Below are 19961 nucleotides of genomic sequence, written 5' to 3'. Positions count from 1 at the left end.
TGTCATGTATCTTGTGCTTAGTATTGTCATGTATCTTATACCTTGTACTGTCATGAATCTTATGTCTTGTTTTGTTATGTATCTTATGCCTTGAATTGTCATGTATCTTGTGCCTAGCTTTGTTATGTATCTTATGCTTTGTTTTGTCATGCATAAGATGCCTTGTTTTGGCATTTATCTTATGGCTTGTTTTGGCATTTATCTTATGCCTTGTTTTGGCATTTATCTTATGGCTTGTTTTGGCATTTATCTTATGCCTTGTTTTGGCATTTATCTTATGGCTTGTTTTGGAATGTATCTTATGCCTTGATTTGGCTTGTAGCTTATGCCTTGTTTTGGCATTTATCTTATGCCTTGTTTTGGCATTTATCTTATGGCTTGTTTTGGCATTTATCTTATGCCTTGTTTTGACATTTATCTTATGCCTTGTTTTGACATTTATCTTATGCCTTGTTTTGGCATTTATCTTATGGCTTGTTTTGGCATTTATCTTACGGCTTGTTTTGGCATTTATCTTATGCCTTGATTTGGCTTGTAGCTTATGCTTTTGTTTTGTCATGTATCTTATGTCTTATTTTGTCATGTATCTTATGTCTTGTTTTGTTTTGTATCTTATGCCTTGTTTTGTCATGTATCTTATGCCTTGTTTTGGCATTTATCTTATGGCTTGTTTTGGCATGTATCTTATGCCTTGTTTTGGCATTTATCTTATGCCTTGTTTTGGCATTTATCTTATGGCTTGTTTTGGCATTTATCTTATGGCTTATTTTGGCATTTATCTTATGCCTTGTTTTGGCATTTATCTTATGCCTTGTTTTGGCATTTATCTTATGCCTTGTTTTGGCATTTATCTTATGGCTTGTTTTGGCATGTATCTTATGGCTTGTTTTGGCATTTATCTTATGCCTTGTTTTGGCATTTATCTTATGGCTTGTTTTGGCATTTATCTTATGCCTTGTTTTGGCATTTATCTTATGGCTTGTTTTGGCATGTATCTTACGGCTTGTTTTGGCATTTATCTTATGCCTTGATTTGGCTTGTAGCTTATGCTTTTGTTTTGTCATGTATCTTATGTCTTATTTTGTCATGTATCTTATGTCTTGTTTTGTTTTGTATCTTATGCCTTGTTTTGTCATGTATCTTATGCCTTGTTTTGGCATTTATCTTATGGCTTGTTTTGGCATGTATCTTATGCCTTGTTTTGGCATTTATCTTATGCCTTGTTTTGGCATTTATCTTATGGCTTGTTTTGGCATTTATCTTATGCCTTGTTTTGGCATTTATCTTATGCCTTGTTTTGGCATTTTTCTTATGCCTTGTTTTGGCATTTATCTTATGCCTTGTTTTGGCATTTATCTTATGGCTTGTTTTGGCATGTATCTTATGGCTTGTTTTGGAATGTATCTTATGCCTTGATTTGGCTTGTAGCTTATGCTTTTATTTTGTCATGTATCTTATGTCTTATTTTGTCATGTATCTTATGTCTTGTTTTTTCATGTATCTTATGCCTTGTTTTGTCATGTATCTTATGCCTTGTTTTGTCATGTATCTTATGCTTTGTTTTGCAGGTTATGACTATGACTACTATCAGTACTACGATAGCCGTTACTATGATGACTATTATTACCGGGGTTACTATGACGAGACAGGATATTATCACCGAGCTCCATATGAAGATAGGTTAGTAATTCATACAAGGTTTGTATTGTGAGTAAATTGTAAGTGAGAATGTGGCATCTCCCACTCAGCTTCATTTTCCTTTGTTATAAGCAGAATAGGTTATTTGCACGTGTTTTGTGGTAAGAGTTATTTTTGCAGTCTTTTCACAAAGAGTGAAGTAGGCACATCAAGTCATATTTTGTTTTTGTTGTTTTTTTTTTGTCTGTAAAATGAAGGAGTCCAAATATTTGGAAAGAAGAGAAAGCATTTTAGCCTGTAATCATGAATCAGCCCAAATTTGAGAGATATTTGATTTTGTGATTTGAAATTATATTTCACCATATAATACAGTACATTATATGTTTAGTCTCAAGTTGAATACATTTAATACAGATTGAAGTTGGACTTAGATTTTGATTCAGTCAGAGCTATAATTTATTTAAGTCTGGGCATATGTTTAATACTTGACTTAGGTCAGGTGCCAATTTCACAACATGAGGACATTCAGTTGAGTCTGGTCACTTTAAGGTTGGATTTAAGTTTCAGCCAATCAGATTATTGACTCTAGCCTAAAGTCGTTACTGCAGCCATATTTGTGAAAGCCTGATCAAGTCCCACTGAACTGACTTGAACTAATCACATACCGTTTACTGAGACACTATTTGCAAACACATTCTGGATGATTTGTAAAAGATGTTTCAGTTTGCATGTATTTAAAATGTCCTTTGGATTATAATATTGATTAAATAATGTTTTTGGAGAAAGCAGATACATAGATAACTTAGATAATGTATTGAGTTTGGAATGTTTATAAGCAGTTATTTAATATGCAATTTTTAAAGATAATTTGGAATGAGTTTGTAGGTTTATGCCTTTGAAGATGAGAACTAATAAAGGAATGAGTAGCTAAACATTTTATAATATGTAAAAATTGTGTGTTATTCAGCATGCTTTTTTGCAATGTCCTCAGCTTTTCATAGAAAAGGGAGATGTTACTCTGGGCCTGTCCTTCCATGAGTCTTTATCTGTGTCTCATTTAAGTTTCAGTACAGTAATAATGTCAGAGTTAGTATTGAATTTGTGTCAGATTTGGTATGTAGCAAATAACCGTGAGACCTTTGCTGAGTTTAATTGTCTTCAGTCTAGGTCTTCATTTAGCAGAGTAGTATCTCTGATTTATGGGCATATAATTAATACTTGACCCACCCGCTTTCGTTTTTGCAACAGTAGCTTCTTTAATTATTATTACATTTTAACTGAATTAGATATTGACGTGCCCTTGACAGAGTTTGTCAGTATTTGGTGCCTGAATTTGGCAAAGTTATTGCCCTGACTTTTGGATCATTCAGCACAATAACTCCCATGACTGTTATTGGATTTTGACTTTGGCTGAGTTATATTGTAAGTATTCTGTATCACTGTTTAGCCGAGTTATACATTTGACTGTCAGGCACACCCATGTTTGTTTTTCAACAATAACACCATTATTGTTATTCAATTTCATCCAAATTTAACACAGTGCATGATACTAATAAAACCATGTCTGAGTTTGATTGTCCAGCTCCTGTTTTATTGATTAGCAGAGTTATATCCACTGATTTACAAACTCACGTTCCTCTACAATAAACTCTGGAATTTTATTTGATTTCAACCAAAGTTGGTGTACCATTTTTATTGATGAAACGTTGGCTAAGTTTGATTCAGTGACATTGTTTCATAGAGTTATGGCCCTTAGACTTAAGATCCATCCACTTTCATTTCTGTGCAGTAACTTTGCCAGTACAAGGCATAAGGTACATGGTCACTTCTAGTTGGTCCTGTATGATTATGGGGGCGCTCACCAGTTAATATGTACTTTTGAGAGAGTGACGTATGTATGGTGAAGTAGTTTACATTTAAAACATGCACAGTGGAGAGAATGTTGGCATACCTCTATGCTACATTAATGTAATGTGGATGATATTTCTTTGGATATTGTACTTTTGGAAATTTTACATGATTTAAGCACACTGCTAACTAAAATGACTGCTCTCTTGTGTTAAAAAATCAGCCTGAATTAGCCTAAAGTACACCATACATAGCAGCTATTAAAATAGGGAAAACGAATTTTGCCAGACTGGACAATACCAGCTTCTGAAAGTGCAATGAATGAATTACCAAATATATAAAATATAAAAAAAGTTATCAGCTCTTTTTGATACAGTTTACCTCTAAGTTCAGGAAGTGAAAATGAGCAAGTAGAACTAGCACTTTTTTGAAAGATGCACATCTGAAGTAAGGCCAAGCTGTATACTCTATAACCCATAGTACACCCATCAATCATACACCAAAAAAAAGGGAATTAAAGGTTCTTTGAATTATACCTAAGATATACAAGGTCTTTTTTAAATAGCCAGTATGACCAGTGAGGAAAGCCGGGGAAATTATTTTTATTTAAAATCCTAACCCTATGCAAATTACGAAACTGTAGAGCACCACCTATGGTACCATGCTTATAGACAATATGGTCACCACAGCGGATAATATTGAAACTCTTGTTATTACTTAAAATAACATATGATTTAAACATTCATCAATCAAAAAGAAGAAATGGTCTTATATTCCTGGAAATTCTCATAATTCATTAGATTGTCATTTCCTTTGTTTATTCAGTGGTAGTGTGTCACACATGAAACCACGATGGTATATAATTGAATCCTACCATTGAATCATCCTGGTTCAGCTGCTGTGGTGTGTCACTGGGAAAGGCACTTTACTCTGTTTGGCACTAAATAACCTACTTTTGTTGCTGTCCCATAAAACACCAAACCAAAAAAAACTTGCACTGGATTTAAAAAAAACACCAAACTAAAATAAACCTTGCATTGGATTTCAGCCAAACACCAAACTAAAATAAACCTTGTAATGGATTTCAATCAAACACCAAACCAAAATAACCTTGTAATGGATTTCAACCAAACACCAAACTAAAATAAACCTTGTAATGGATTTCAAACAAACACCAAACCAAAATAACCTTGTATTGGTTTTTAGCCAAATATCAAACCAACATAAATCTTGTAATGGATTTCAACCAAACACCAAACCAAAATAAACCTTGTAATGGATTTCAACCAAAACACCAAACTAAAATAAACCTTGTAATGGATTTCAAGCAAACACCAAACCAAAATAAATCTTGTAATGGATTTCAACCAAACACAAAACCAAAAAAAACACTTGTACTGGATTTCAATCAAACACCAAACCAAAATAAACCTTGTAATGGATTTCAACCAAACACCAAACCAAAATAAATCTTGTAATGGATTTCAACACCAAACCAAAATAAACCTTGCATTGGATTTCAACCAAACACCAAACTAAAATAAATCTTGTAATGGATTTCAACCAAACACCAAACTAAAATAAATCTTGTAATGGATTTCAACCAAACACCAAACCGAACTAAACCTTGCATTGGATTTCAACCAAATTTGTTTTGCAAAATGTTCGTCATGAGGCTGTGGCTGAATTCAGTTCTTATGTTCTGTATTGTTAGTAGAGTTTTAGCTCTTAATTACTCTGACCCATTCACTGCATGGTGACTCATTTTTTTGATTATAGGCAGCTTGATATTGATGAGACCTGCAAAAGAGGGGAACATTATTTTCCAAGAAATTTGATTTATTTTGAATTTGGTTACACAATTTCTACATACAGGCATGATGTTTATGATTTTTTTTAGTTTTGACTATTACATTTTAAATTTGTCTGTTGAACATTTGAAATATTTTGAAATTAATACATGTACTCTTTTTTATTAAATTAACTACTGTATAGGAATGTTGTTCATAGCTTAAAGATATCTCTGTATATTAAATTTAATTTGCTTCTACAAGTGCATCTTGATGCTTGATTTGTCTTATATTCTTTTTTTCTACAGACATTCTGTAACCCATTTACTATCCAGATTGTAGGCTGTTGAAATATAAAAAGGTTAATTTGTTTGCTGATTTAAGTAAAATTATGAATTTGTTTAAAAGTTGTAAATTTCAGTAGATATCTTTAAGCAAGAGAAGAAGCTTGTCTTTGAATTGCATATCAGTACGAGTCACTAATTTGCTCCGTTATATTAGGGCATGAAAAATTGACCAGTTAGTCTGACATTTATGAATAATATTGCCTTTTGTGTTTAGAATAGCTTTACTGCTGGCAAGTGTGTAAGTTAGTTTGTAGAACATGGGCCTTAATTACATTTTTTTCTTGAGCTTCAGATTGCTTGAAGAAAGGGGAGAAGAAATCAAATACAAACAAAGTTTTGGCTCAGTCATGTGCATTTACATGTAGTTTGTAAAATCGAACATAATCAACTATTTCTGACTGATGAACCTAGACGTTATGATGGAGTACTGTTAATGCTTGCACTTCTGCAATTTGCAGCATTGTTGTTTGAAAAATCTGGTGTTTGATATTAAAAGAAGTATTTAAGGGCGCTGACACTATACACTGGTCTTTGATGTTAAATAACAAAATATACAGGTTCTTGGTGTTGCAAGACCCTATACACAGGCTCTTGGCATTGAATGAAGTTCGTTCTTAGTCCAGATAATGTTATAGCAAGTCTTTGTTTTATCCCTATGTTTTTTGAGATAATGAGGATAATTTAATTCATCTTCTTCTGACTATTGTAGATGCCTGTGCAATGTTACACAACTCTTCCTCGCAGGTTTTTTCATTATTAGCACCTAGTTGCCAGGCAGAATATTGGGAGTGCATCTAATTTCACAGGCTTCAGTAGGTCACCTTGAAATTTAGGAAATGTTATGGTCGGTATCTGAAGACGTACATTGGCAAATAATTGTTTGTGCTAATGTTATTTTTTTTATAGTTACTTTCTTCTTGTACTTGGAGCCTTGTGTAGTGTCTGACAGAATCTGGTAAATGCTTCTAGTGTCAGTTTTCAGTGGAACATTAAGAAACTTTCCAAAAATCACCGACAGAATCTGACAAATGCTTCTAGTGTCAGTTTTCAGTGGAACATTAAGAAACTTTCCAAAAATCATCATCTGAAGATACACATGCTGAACTTTGACCTTCCCACCTGCAATCTTTGTTAGAGTTATTGCTCTTTATTTCTTGCAGCTGAATGTATTGTACAGGATCTTGTGAATGCAACTGGTCCCCTAGTTTTTGATGGATGGCTATGAAATTTAGAAAATATAATGGTTATCATCTGGAGATCATATTGGCCAATCACTGTGATTTATTTTATTGCTCTTTTTGACTTGGAGCTCAGTGTAAAACATCACATATTCTTGAAAATGTGACTAGTGAAGGATGACCATGAAATGTTGTACGTGTTATTTAAAAATGGGCACATGGAAAAATCACTAGTTTTATAGTTTTTGGTTGAGTTATTGCCATTTAGGTCCTGCAGCTGAATGCAGGCAGTGTTAGACAGATTCTTGTTACATTTATTAATCAGTGTGGAACTTGGTATATGTTATGATCATCATGTTTGTATTGGCCTCTTGCATTTTTCTTAATTGGCCCCTATATGTTCCACGAATTAAGTCAGAGTGATTGCATTTTTTGACTTGCAGCTGGACGCAGTATTTGACAGAATTTGTGAATGGAAGTACTGTCAGTTTTGAGCAAATTTCTGTGCAACCTAGTACATATTGTGGTTATCATCCGAAAATATATTCATGTTGACAGATCATTGTGCTTATGTGCCATTAAACCCTTTGGATAAATCCATACTTCATTGTATCAAAAAAGGGGTATGGACACAGTAGATACAAAATAATGGTTCTAGAATGTCTCACCATCACAAGGAAATGAGATTAGGGGTGCACGAGTGTGAGGGGTCAGTGGACAAATTGGCGTATGTGTTTAGAGGGGTAGGTAAGGATAAGTGAGAAAGTGTGACTTAGGTTTCACTTCCTTTAACTTATATTGATTTCACAAGTTAGTTCATAATATGTATTCCTGATATCTAACATGAAGCCATATGTTCTGGGATAGAGGAAACCACTTACCCTTTGTACCTGCTGCTACAAGGATTGGACTTAATATTGCAGAGGTGCAAAGCAAATGTGTTAGCATTGCACTATCCACAATTGATTTTTTACAATATAATACATTTAGGTCCTTGTAGCATAAAAGTGTAATACATATAAGTGAAATTGATCTGTTTATATTTTTATTCATTGTGCCCATCTTTGTTACAGACAGTGGTATGATTATGTTATTTACCTGTTGTAGCTTGCCTTCTTGCCCTTAGCATGCTTTGCACTTTCCCCACTGTGTTTCCTTGTGTGTCAGGTATGCTTATCGCTATCAAAATGGTGTCCAGCAGCAAGAATACGACAGGTACAGTCAACCAAGTAGATCCAGAGTCAACACTCCTGGCTCACTCTCGGAGGGAGGTGATGATACGTAAGTTGTGATCTTAGAAAGAAAGTAGGAAATTCTGATGCCTAAAACTAGTGGTGAAGTTATATAACATTGTATGATTAAGATGGTTTCTGATAGAATTTCTCCCCTGCCCCCACTCCACCCCCATCCCCTTTTTCCCCTTTTCCCTTCATACCCATTTACTCATGATCTTAGACAAAACATCAGTCTGGGTTTCTAAGCAACTACCCCTTGGGAAGGTGGTTAAATGAGGCTAACTTTTTCATAGCTTTTTGTTCTACAACAATACACCTCAGAAATGTTTCATTGTAGTGATACAGCATAAAAAGATTGTAATCACCAAAACATGGCAGATAACACAGGCCATATTAAACCATGAGATCTTTTTTGAGTTACCTGCATATGTTCATCAGTAAATTCACACTTGAAAAAAAAGATGTTTGGCAATGTTAGAAATAATTAGTCTCAGTCGATATGTCGCTGCAGTGAGCTCTCTGATGGTGTTGGACTATGATTCAAACATGCTGTCCCATGACAACATGCACATACCGTGTTTATTTCTGAGGTATATTTGCTGCCATTGGTGGAAAATCCAGACAATGTTCCAGTTGCCCATTGGTTCAGAATTATTGAATGGTTGTTTTCGGCTCAGATTTTAATCATTTGTTGTTGTAGGGTTTAACGCCATTTTTGAGCACATGATAGGCTATACATGGCGGCCAGTATTATTGGTGGAGGAAGAACCCGGGAAAACCCCGGAAAGAACCACCGACCCGCGAGAAGCTACTGGCAAGCTTTCTCGTATACCCACATTGGCTGAATCTGAGACTTGAACCCACGCAGACAGAGGTGAGATGGCAATGATCTGTAACGGAGAGCGCTTTAGACCACTCTGGGCCCCTTTAATCATTTGTAATTATATATATTCATTTGTGATTGACTAATTAATCAATCAGTCGATTAGCTGCCTGGTTGGTTGGTTGGTTAATTGATGACGAAGACCACATCATGAAACACTGTTAAGATTCAAGGGATTTACAGTTTAGCTTCTTGCCCTGAAAGCCACCGTATCAGCCATTCTGGGCTGGTCAACAGGTCAAAAAAAGAGTCATACCATATCAGCCATTCTGGGCCGGTCAACAGGTCAAAGCAAGAGTCATACCATCAACACTCCAACTTTGAATCAGAAAAACTTCTTGTGATTTTGAGGTGAAATCAGTAAATCGAAAACATGGCACATAGCTGTACCTATTCTTGGGGTCCCAGAGTGGCCGAGTGGTCTAAAGTGCTTACCGTTCCGGATCACTGCCATCTCACCTATGTCTGCGTGGGTTCGAGTCCAAGGCTCGGCTAGCGTGGGTACGTGGGAAAGCCTGCCAGTAGCTTCTCATGGGTTGGTGGTTCTTCCCTGGGATTTCCAGGGTTCTTCCTCCACCAGTTATAATAGCCACCATGTATAGCCTATCTTGTGCTGGAAAATGGCGTTAAACCCTATAAAAACAACAATCTATTCTTGTTTGGTTGTCATGTCAATAAATTGTTCAAAATAAATGTGACTGCTCAAATATTAATATTTGTCTGATTTTGTATGCATTTGTATGTACTTGTATTTTGTTATTGCTGCAACATGAAATAAAAGAAAACAATCACAGAGCTGACAATTCATGGACTGTGTAGCACACTTACTGTCAGTACCCTATTATATACTGTACTGCAAAGTAGATCATTTGTTCTTTTGAGCTGTGGTGCAGGTTCGAATCCTACCATACATATGTAGATGATTACAGGTACATCAGTTTCATTGATATAAGTGATCGGACAAAGGGACATATTCCATTTTAACAACTCAAATGATTGATGAATATGGATAAAATACCATACATAAAGCACATAATTATCATATTCACTGGATGTCAATAAAATATATTAAATTTCAGAACAGGGATAGGCTACTCCCAACTGTTGATTCAGAGGTGACCATTGATAATGCAATATGTTGGTGCCCTTATACATGATTAAGATCATAATTGTCATGTAATTGAACAATATAGGTAGATTACAATTGCCCAGAAACCTGCCCCCCATACCCCACTACAAAACGAAACGGGGGGGGAAAAGCTTGTTAGTGTCAGTGATTGCAGTTTCCCAATTAATTTTGAATAACATAGTTATACCATTAATATTCTGAAAGTTACTGGAAAAAAAGATGAAGTCATTGTGTTGATCAGATTTTGTCAGATACTGCACATTGACTTAAATATGGACGAAGGATGAAAAAGTTACAAGATTAGCGAGTTCTCCACGTCAACTTGTAGGACAGAAAATAAGGTTGTTTGTTTTCTTAAGCTCTTGTATGTTTTGCTACATAATACAGAGTGAGGATTATTCGAAGTAGTTAATTGTTTTATAATCCATAGGTTTAGTACTTGTCACTAAATAACATTCACTCAAGGAACTAGTGACCTTAATGAGAACTTATTTTATATTACTGCACCTTTGCTTTGGAATTGGGAGCCAGGCTTCAAGCTGCTTTAAGGAATTTATTGGTATATACTGTATATACTTATAAGTTAAGTCCATCTGCAAAAACATTGACCCTGATATGCTGTTGAATGATGTGTAGGTCTGTGTTGTTTGTTTTACTGATTACTCCAACAAACCACAGATCCATATGTTCCAGTGCATAATGCAGATCTGGGTCTCTGCAGTTTACAGATGGATGTGATATATATGGAAGTATATATATATCACATATAAAGTTATTAAACATGCCAGAAAGCAGGAAAGTTTTGCTTAATATATGTAAAGATTATTGAATTTAATTTCAAGCATTGTGCTATTATATATGGGTGATTGGTTTCTCATTTATAAACGCGCTTTGAACCCAGGGGTCACAGAGCTATTTTTGTGCTGATGTGCTGTTAAACTTAATATATAATTATACATGCCAAAGGTGGAGATATAGATTCACAGGTATTGCAGTAATCAAATATTATTACTCTTTGCATTTTAGTGGGGTAAAATGGACAAGGTAGACTTATAATTTTGAAAGTGAAATACTTTAGATATTTAATTTTGGTGCATGAAGTTTATGTGGAATGCATGTTTTAAATGGCTGTTTTGGCAAGGAAGTTTATGATTTTGTTTCACTGTGATTGTGGAATGCATGGGTATTTTATTTTAAATGGATATAAATATAAATAATGCATCTTGTAACCACAATGAACTCCTGTGAAAATATGTTCATTATTTCCCCCATGATTAACCAAGGAAGCCTATTTTGTAAAATTGATAAAAATTGTGGGTGGACTTATTTCTTTAAAACACATTTTGTGACCACATGGAATTTCCATCAAAAAGATGCATTTTATTTGTTCCATGATGAGCCAAGGAAATCCACCTTGTAAAGGTAACAGTTATGGGTGGACTTGTAAGACATGAACACATCCTGTGACTATATGGAACTCCCCCCCCACAAAAAAAAACCCTCGTATTATTTCTCCCATGATTAACCATGTAGACCAAACCTGCAAAGTTGATACAATTTGTGCCACGAGTTTGTTAATCAACAAAGCTGTGTAAATAAATAATTTGTCCTAATTTTCTAAAAGTTTGGGATTGGGCTTATCGTCAGAGAAATGTAAATATTTATAAGTGCTATATACACTTGCATTGCATTTTCACTGTCACCATGTTATGTATTTTGTGCAAAATGTTCCGAGCTCTGAAAACTTTGCAAAACTTGTAAATTAAAACTTCCTAATTTTCGTTCATTTAACACCAGAGAATGCACACATTAAAATTAACGTTAAACTTGAGTCTTTTTGTCTGTTTCAGACAATGCACGTAAGGAAATTAGATCACGAGTCATACGATTTTGTAGAGCTTATTTACTGTAAATAAATATTACAAAGATTCATGTAATAATTTGTAAATAAACAAGTATCATCAAAACCTTTTGTTCTTGTCTGACTAAATACATTGTTCATGTTTGTTGCATTACTTCAGTAATATTTGTGGAAACTCCTTGCAAAATCGGCAACATTTTTCAGATGTTTTGGTAATTGACACATTAAACATTTCAGGATTCAAAAAAAAAATTTGGATACCAGAAAAATTTCAGTATAGTAATTTCTTTGTATCTGACTGGCAGATGTAAAGAAACTGTACAAGCTGATGTCCACTCACTTTAAGATGAATAGCTTTCTTTCTTGCATGTTTAGTGAACTTTTGTCTTATTATTTTTATTTTGCATGTTTCCAGATGGGAAGAGGTTTTCAAACATTTTACACATTTGTCATATTCTTCCTCTAATATATATATTGAAATAATTATTTTCTCATTTTTATGGAGTGGCTAATTGAATTTTGTTTAAAATACCAAATGTTTCATACAAACATAATTTGTGGGGCCGATATGCCATCATATGTGAAATATAACCATAGTTTAAGCATAACAAGAATGAAAAAGAAACTTGAGGCACATGCTCTAGGATGCACATTACAAGAGTTCATTCCCCCTCTACACCAAGTGAGCCAATCAGCAGCTATAACATCTTGTATTATTAAACCAATTGAGCAAATCAACAGTTATCACCTCTTGTGTTATTAAACCAGTTGAGCCAGTCTGTAGTTGTAACATCATGTATTACTACACCAGTTGTGCCAGTCTACAGTTACAACATCATGTTGTTATAAAATGTAGAAGGTCACTGTGACTGAAGGATTTCTACAGTGATTTTAGTTCTAGAGCAAATGTTTGTGGTGGGCTAGCTTTATGGTATAGAATATATTTCTTGATTTTGTAATCAGTATTGTCAATGGACATGGCTAATGTGGTTACAAAACTACTAACCTTTGCATAATAAATTTTACTCTAGAATAAGTTTCTCAACCAAACTTTTGGATGGCTTGCACTGATGGTAATAATGCAGCCTATAGATTCTTGGCACTAGAGGTCAGTGGTCAGTGTAAATCCAATAAGAAAGAAATTGTTTCTGCACAGTAACTTCAATCAGAGGCTGCATACTTTGACCAGAAATCCAGGTCATTGAGACACTTTGGTCAGTAATGTCCTTCCAGAGTCAGCTTTTACCTACCAGTACCTACATAGAATAGTTAAAGATGGGGTAGGTGCATAATGCACTGTTTACTGTACTGTTGTTGATGCCATGTGTCCAAGTTAGTGCCTAAGTACATTGATCTTACACCTAATGAATTGGATTTAAGAAAAAAATGTAGAAAAATGAAGGAAATATATGAAGAGCTAGATTAGTGTAGTTTAAAACCTTAAAACCCATTTTGCGCTGTTAAATCCCTTTATTGATAAGTTTAAATCTCCTTTTGTACTGGTAAATAATTTCTCTTTACTGTTATGTTAAAAACATCTTTTGTATCGGTAAAATGATTTTCTTTTATTTGTATGTTTTAAACCTTTTTTTTATACTGTTAAATAATTTTTCCCTTTACTGGTATGTTTAAAACCCCTTTTGTACTAGTAAATAATTTCACTTTAACATTATGTTTAAAACCACTTTTGTACCCATAAATAATTCCACTTTACCAGTATGTTTAAAACCCCTTTTGTACCCATAAATAATTCCACTTTACCAGTATGTTTAAAACACATTTTGTTCAGATGCAATTTTGATATCTTAACTTGTGTATACTTGTGACTGACCCACATTGGCAGACAGATAAATATTATGTGTGGATTTGTGGCTCTGACCCACATTGGTATATCATCAAGATCTTAAACGTGTTCATCCATTAGTAAGATTCATGCATAGTAATGAGGCAGTCTTGCATCGGATTGGCTAAGCTTGTTGCCATTCTGAATGCCAAAGAATGGGAGCATGGCATTAATATGATATTAAACAGTTTGCTTTAAACATTCTCATATTCTCTGTTCTTCTTGCCAGGTTCCAGTACCCTCCTGAACTAAAACAAGGTTATGGTCAAGGCAACACAAGCCATCCTGGATATGACAACTCATACTACTATGATCATTACTATAACAGGTCAGGATACGACCATAGTGAAGGCAGTTGGTTGGATCATACAGGTATGTAAGCAAAAGCAAGTCCTTTTCATATGCAGAACAGCAAAGAGTGAAGGAAAATTGGTTTTTGCATGTCATGTCGGCAATACTTCGTATCACTTTAAGTGGAGAAGACTACAGAAAATTTAGTATCATGGCTTAAATTCCAGACACTTCTTCAACTCATTGTTAAATACTACAATAATCAGTTCCGAACACCTGTGTTAAATGAATGGAACCACATGTTGATACCTTTTGGTATGGCTGGATCTCATAATCTTGAAATGCAATCAGAGAATCGAGCTATTACTGGGATTATGATGCTAAAAACCACTTGTGAAGGAAATTCCATAGTTTTAAGTTTCATCTCAGTGACCCACTCAAAACAGCATGGTCATGACCCATTGGTTAAGAACCACTGGTTTAGGACATAATTGTGACATGAGCACAATCGCAGTCAGTATTCAAAATTCACTGTTTCCAATATTTTATGGCTCATTGATTTTTGCTTACTTTGAGCACAGGTTCTGCAGGCTAGGGTTGCATTTAGGTCCTTTTCTTAGACTATTAACCTTTCAGAGAAAAAAAGAGGTGGCTGTTGAATTGAAAATCATTTAGCAATATACTATAGATGTGAATGAAATATTGCAACACATTACTTTAAGAAGAAACAATATAGTTCTTAATTTGTTGAAATTTAATGATTAAAAAATTAAAATGAGATCACAAGATTCTAACTGACTTTTTATGCTTGCTTTGTGCAAGCCAGACTTGATGTGTGTTGTCATTTGTAGTTCCAAAGGAAAACTTCAACATACTCAGTCTTATGAATCTTACTCTCCATTTTACTTGTGAGTCCATAATGCTAACCATGCTATATAATTCCTCACTAGGTCATACACATAGGCACCTGTATTTGTACAGTGTTATTGATACTCGCTGCTTTATAAGTATTTCATGCGGACGTTGCTTTGATCAGCACTTTTATTTGAATTAGAAGTGCATTTGCCGCATCAGATATAGTTCACACTTTTGTAATGTCTTTTCCCGATATTTTGTTTTTTTCTCTTCAGTGTCATACATGGGGTGGCTATCACATGTTCATAGCATAAGAGTTTCACATAGGGACTTCAGACACAGTACTCAGCTAACATGGGTATATGAGAAAGCCTGTCAGTAGCTTTTCGTGGGTCACTGGTTCTGCTCTGGGTTTTTCAGGGTTCATCCTCCACCAGTTATACTGGCAACCACGTATAGCCTATCTTGTACTGAAAAATGACGTTATTTTCCCCTCAACATCATCAGTCATAGTTCCCTCATGCTTAATAAGCTTAAACTAAAAAGTCTGGTCATTGGGTGGCCATCTAATAGTGGAAATGGGAGGTAATTATAAAGGTATCTGGATGAATTTCTTCCCATAGATAAAATTATCATTGTTGATTTGATATATACTCTGAAAACACAGTTCCTTTTTTATTTTGTCTTAAGGGCTAGATAGCAGAGTTTATTTTCTAACATCAGTGTGATTGGGTAATATTCTTAGAGAAGCATAATTTACTGTACAATTCCATTTCCTGGTGAATTGCCCTCGCATTGGGTGTTAAGTAGATGCAAGTCTAGTCCGAGTTTCCTCTGACCCTTGCCACCCCATTTTTGATATTTGGACATTGATGTTGGGGTGTAGGGTCAGAGTCCACTGCCTATTGAAAAGTTGGAATTTGCTGACACCATTTGGTGACAGCATAGGGTAGCCACTTACTAGCCGCCCAAGGAAACTTAAATTGACCTTTCGTTGAGTTATATCTGCATGAAATCGATAGGAATATGATTTCTTTTCTTAAAAATTGCAAGCATAGCATTCATCATGTCTTTAATCAGCAGGCAGATGAAACGAAAATACATCAATGCTGAAATTTGACCTGGATGTCACCTGGTCAAATTTCAGCAACAATGTACTTTCATCTCATCTGTCTGCAGATTAAAGACATGATGAATGCTATGCTTGCGATTTTTGGGAAAAGAAATCATATTCCTATTGATTTCATGCATGTCAATAAAAGGTCATTCTAGTTTTCTAGGCCAGCTAGTAAGTGGCTACTCTGTGCTGACACCAAAATGGTGTGGGCAAATTCCAACCTTTCGATAGGCAGTGAACTCTGACCCTACACCCCAACATCAGTATCCAAATATCAAAAATGGGGTGGCAAGGGTCAGAGGAAACTCGGACTAATGCAAGTCAGGTGAACAAAATCAGGCTCACATTGACCTCTTGTAGTTATCAGAATGTCCCACAATTTGTATTTAAAACAAATTGAAATGGTCAAATCATATTTTAACTTACTTAAGATCAGGATGACTTTATAAACAGTTGAATTCTAAGTTTTTGAGCCAACTGTTAACTTTTATTGACGATTTATTTTTGTTACCTGTCAGTTTTAAATGAAAACCCTTAAGTTCACTGCACTATTAGGTATGTCTGTTTTCTTCATGTAGATGCACAACCAAGACGCCAAACGCCTGAAAGGTTCTTGATTCCCCATCTTCGTGCCAGTTTTGGTCCAGGGGGACAGCTGGTAAAAGTTCTGCCAAATAGGCCCACGGAAGGCCAGCCTGCCACAGTTGAAATTTATGAATTGGAGTCTCTGATACCTGATAATGAGGAGAGGGAACAAATGAAGGAATTCCCAGGCCCTCTTGTCAAGTAAGTCGCATTTTATTGTATTTATCTCATTTTACTTTTACAAATGCAATACTTATTCCACTTTCCCACACATTGCACATTGAAATAGGAAATAATTGTCTTTTCTAGTGTGAGATTGTCCAAGCTCTTTTCTAGAACTGAAAATTAAGGGTGAGGGACTTCTCCATTTGAAGAAGAAAAAAATGGAGAAATTTTCAACGTTGGAGGTCATGTCTATGACCTGATTTTGGTCACACTTGGAATTATAATTAAGATCTCAAACAAGTTTGATATTTAGTGAGAGTCATGAATATTAATGAGCAGGCCTTGTGTTTTGTAAAATGCAGGAGCGCTGCGAATAGTTCTACTTGTAGTATTGGGGAGAGTTACTCATTCTCCTCAAATATGATTATGACTGTCACTATATATTTTAGCAAATGCCTGGAACAAACTTTACATCATATTTTTGGGACCATTTCTTCAACATCAATCATGTCAGTATTGTATCCAAACATAGGAACATTCCATCAATGAAATGTGACCAGCTGAATTTAATTGCCATTTGTCTTTTTAGTGGATGACATTTCTGTAGACATGCATGGAAATAAACAGTGATGTAAATAAATATCAGCAAAGTGAAATTGTATGTTTAAAAATATACACTAGTTTGATATGATGATGTTATCAAATAAGTTAAATTGTTAGGAATAATAATGTTTCATGATTAAACTCAAACAAATTATTGTTTTCACGGCTTTCTTGCCACTAAAATATTTACTACATGTTCATTTATGGCACATGACATAATATATTAAAAAAAGACAGAACCTGTAAAACTGCAAACATAGTATTAGTGAAAGGCAGCTGCCATGAAATATGGGACAAAAACTGAAATGTTTGTGCTGATAACATCTGGAAATCTTTGTTTTTTAACTAATATTGGGGAGAGCGATTGTTCACCCTCCTGGAAGCAATTTAAAGAGCATGATGACCTGTTTGAGTGATCGTGCACATCAGAACACAAGCCCAGAATGTGGTGATTATGCACCTAATTATCCAGTCTTGTTACCATTATAATTTCACATTTTAGATCCAGTCTTAATCATTTTATATATAAGCTTAGACCTTCAAGCTCCTGGATGATCTTGAGTCTAAGACATACACTTAAACAGATCAGTGACATCACACCTCAGTCGGCTTGGGGTTTAAGTCATTGCTAAGCTAACATGATTATGTGAGAAAACTTTCCAGTAGCCTCCTGTGGGTTGGTGGTTTTTGGGGATTTTCTGGCTTCGTCCTCCACCCATTATTCTGTCTACCATGTATAGCTGTCATATACTGAAAAATGGCATTACACTCAAACAAAGAAACTGTATTTCTGATCTAGCTGTTATCAGACTTGGAACAAAAATTTGTATCATCAAGAATTTTGACAAGTTTGATAATAAGTGAAAGCAACAAATAACAATGTAATCTGGCATCAGATTTGCATGCATATAAAATGAGGTGATCTGGCATCTGATTGGCTGATTTTGTTGCAATTCCTGAAGCCGTATTTCTGATCTGATTTTAATCGGATTTGTAATATAGGCTTTGATCAATCAACTTTTTGATGAGTTTATTTATAAATGAGATTCTTCCATATTAATGAGGTGATCTTGTATCTAATTGGCTGAGATTATTACCACTGAGTAGGCCTTATTTCTGATAAGATTTTGATCAAACTTGGAACATGTGCTTATACAATCTGTTATTAGGCTTGGAGTGCTTTTAATCCCTCCATGCCTTATTGCATTGTGTCCATTCTCATTGGCTAAACATAGTTTGTGTCATTAATAATAATAACAAACCATATGGTTTTAAAGTAAAGTGCCATTGGCTTCTTGATCAATTTTATATCAGACGAGGCAACTAAGATATAGGTAAATGATTAGAGTCGATGTTAGTTATCCTCCTTGGAATTTCGTTTGTTCTTTTAAAACCTAAAACAAAAATGAGAAATGTGCTTTTCAAGGGAAGTCACAGTGTATTCATTATGTTTGGGTTTTGTTTTACTGTAATATGTCCAGATGATTTCTTGTAATGTCATTGAATATGCATCATTGTCTTGAGTCCTTCCTCTTTCAATATTTCAGGAATGACACCCATAAAAATGATGTAGTGGTATTCTGCCAGAAGAAGGCCAAGGCCTGTGCAGAGAATATTAATATGATGGACAGAGAGTCAGCTGAGCTTATATGGAAATTTCTGGAGTTACTAATAAAGCAGAATGGGGTATGTATGATTATTTTTTAAAGCAAATGGGGCATGCATAATTACTGATGAAGCAAAATGGGGTATGTGTAATTACTGATGAAGCAGGAGTACACATCATGGCTGATAAAGCAAAAGGCAGTATACATTGTTCCTTTTTAAGCACAAATAGGGTACACACCGTTGCTAATTAAAGAAAAGGGGGTATGGATAATTTGTTATATTCACCTTTCTCCTTTGCAAAACATAGTTGAGAATTCTTCAGAAGATACTTGTATGCTTAACTCCTGATGATTTGAATATATTATTTGCAAATTACATTTTCTAGTTGCTGTGCAAATAAGCAGAGCACAGAACATCATTAAGGTGGTTGAAAGATGTTTTTCATACAAATGCTAATTAAGAAAAAGAACAAGTTTTGTCTTTTTTCATTGTTGTAGCAAGTCTTTTCTTTTTTCACCGTTCAAACAAGTCTTGTCTTTTTTCATTGTTCTAAGAAGTCTTGTCTTTTTTCATTGTTTGCTCTCTGTCTGTTAAAACATTTTAATTTTTGGTGTACAACTCTTGAACTGCAAAATATCTCTGAAACTTCATACACATTTTGAATTAGTGGTCTAAATGTACATTTTGCTATTCACAATAATATTCTTAGTTTTAATTTGTTGGTTGTTTTAGATTTTCTTATCTGATTCCATCAATTAGCCACACATTTCTTGAACACAGCTCCAAACCCATTTAAGATATTTCTGTGAAACTTAGTACATATACAAGACTAGTAAACAGTATGTACCCATTGCTCTTCACTGTTCTATGGTTTTAAATATTTTTAATACTGTTCATAAATCTTTTCCTCCAGCCACCATTTATGCATTCATTTTCTGGAGCTCACAATATCTTCATAAAATTTATTACACATGTTAGGCTAGGG

The 19961-nt window shown here is 34.7% G+C and overlaps 1 protein-coding gene across 4 annotated transcripts in view; it reads left to right on the top strand.

The window, feature by feature from the left end:
* LOC149780178 (uncharacterized) overlaps nucleotides 1-19961 on the top strand; it is a 124381-nt gene that overhangs the window by 21154 nt on the left and 83266 nt on the right. For 3 of the 4 annotated variants that reach the window (XM_089936921.1, XM_089936920.1, XM_089936919.1), the window contains exons 4-8: nucleotides 1569-1680; nucleotides 7969-8082; nucleotides 13982-14124; nucleotides 16594-16801; nucleotides 18916-19054. In XM_089936921.1, the coding sequence (XP_089793047.1) occupies nucleotides 1569-1680; nucleotides 7969-8082; nucleotides 13982-14124; nucleotides 16594-16801; nucleotides 18916-19054 (716 nt within the window). The remainder of the gene's footprint in view (nucleotides 1-1568; nucleotides 1681-7968; nucleotides 8083-13981; nucleotides 14125-16593; nucleotides 16802-18915; nucleotides 19055-19961) is intronic. The other variant, XM_089936922.1, reaches the window with a different exon arrangement.

This window comes from Sinohyriopsis cumingii, chromosome 16, assembly GCF_028554795.1.
Source record: "Sinohyriopsis cumingii isolate HCF-2022 chromosome 16, ASM2855479v2, whole genome shotgun sequence".
NCBI classification, from domain to species: domain Eukaryota; kingdom Metazoa; phylum Mollusca; class Bivalvia; order Unionida; family Unionidae; genus Sinohyriopsis; species Sinohyriopsis cumingii.
The sequence above is the reverse complement of the archived record's forward strand: the minus strand, read 5'-3'. Positions and strand labels throughout refer to the sequence as shown.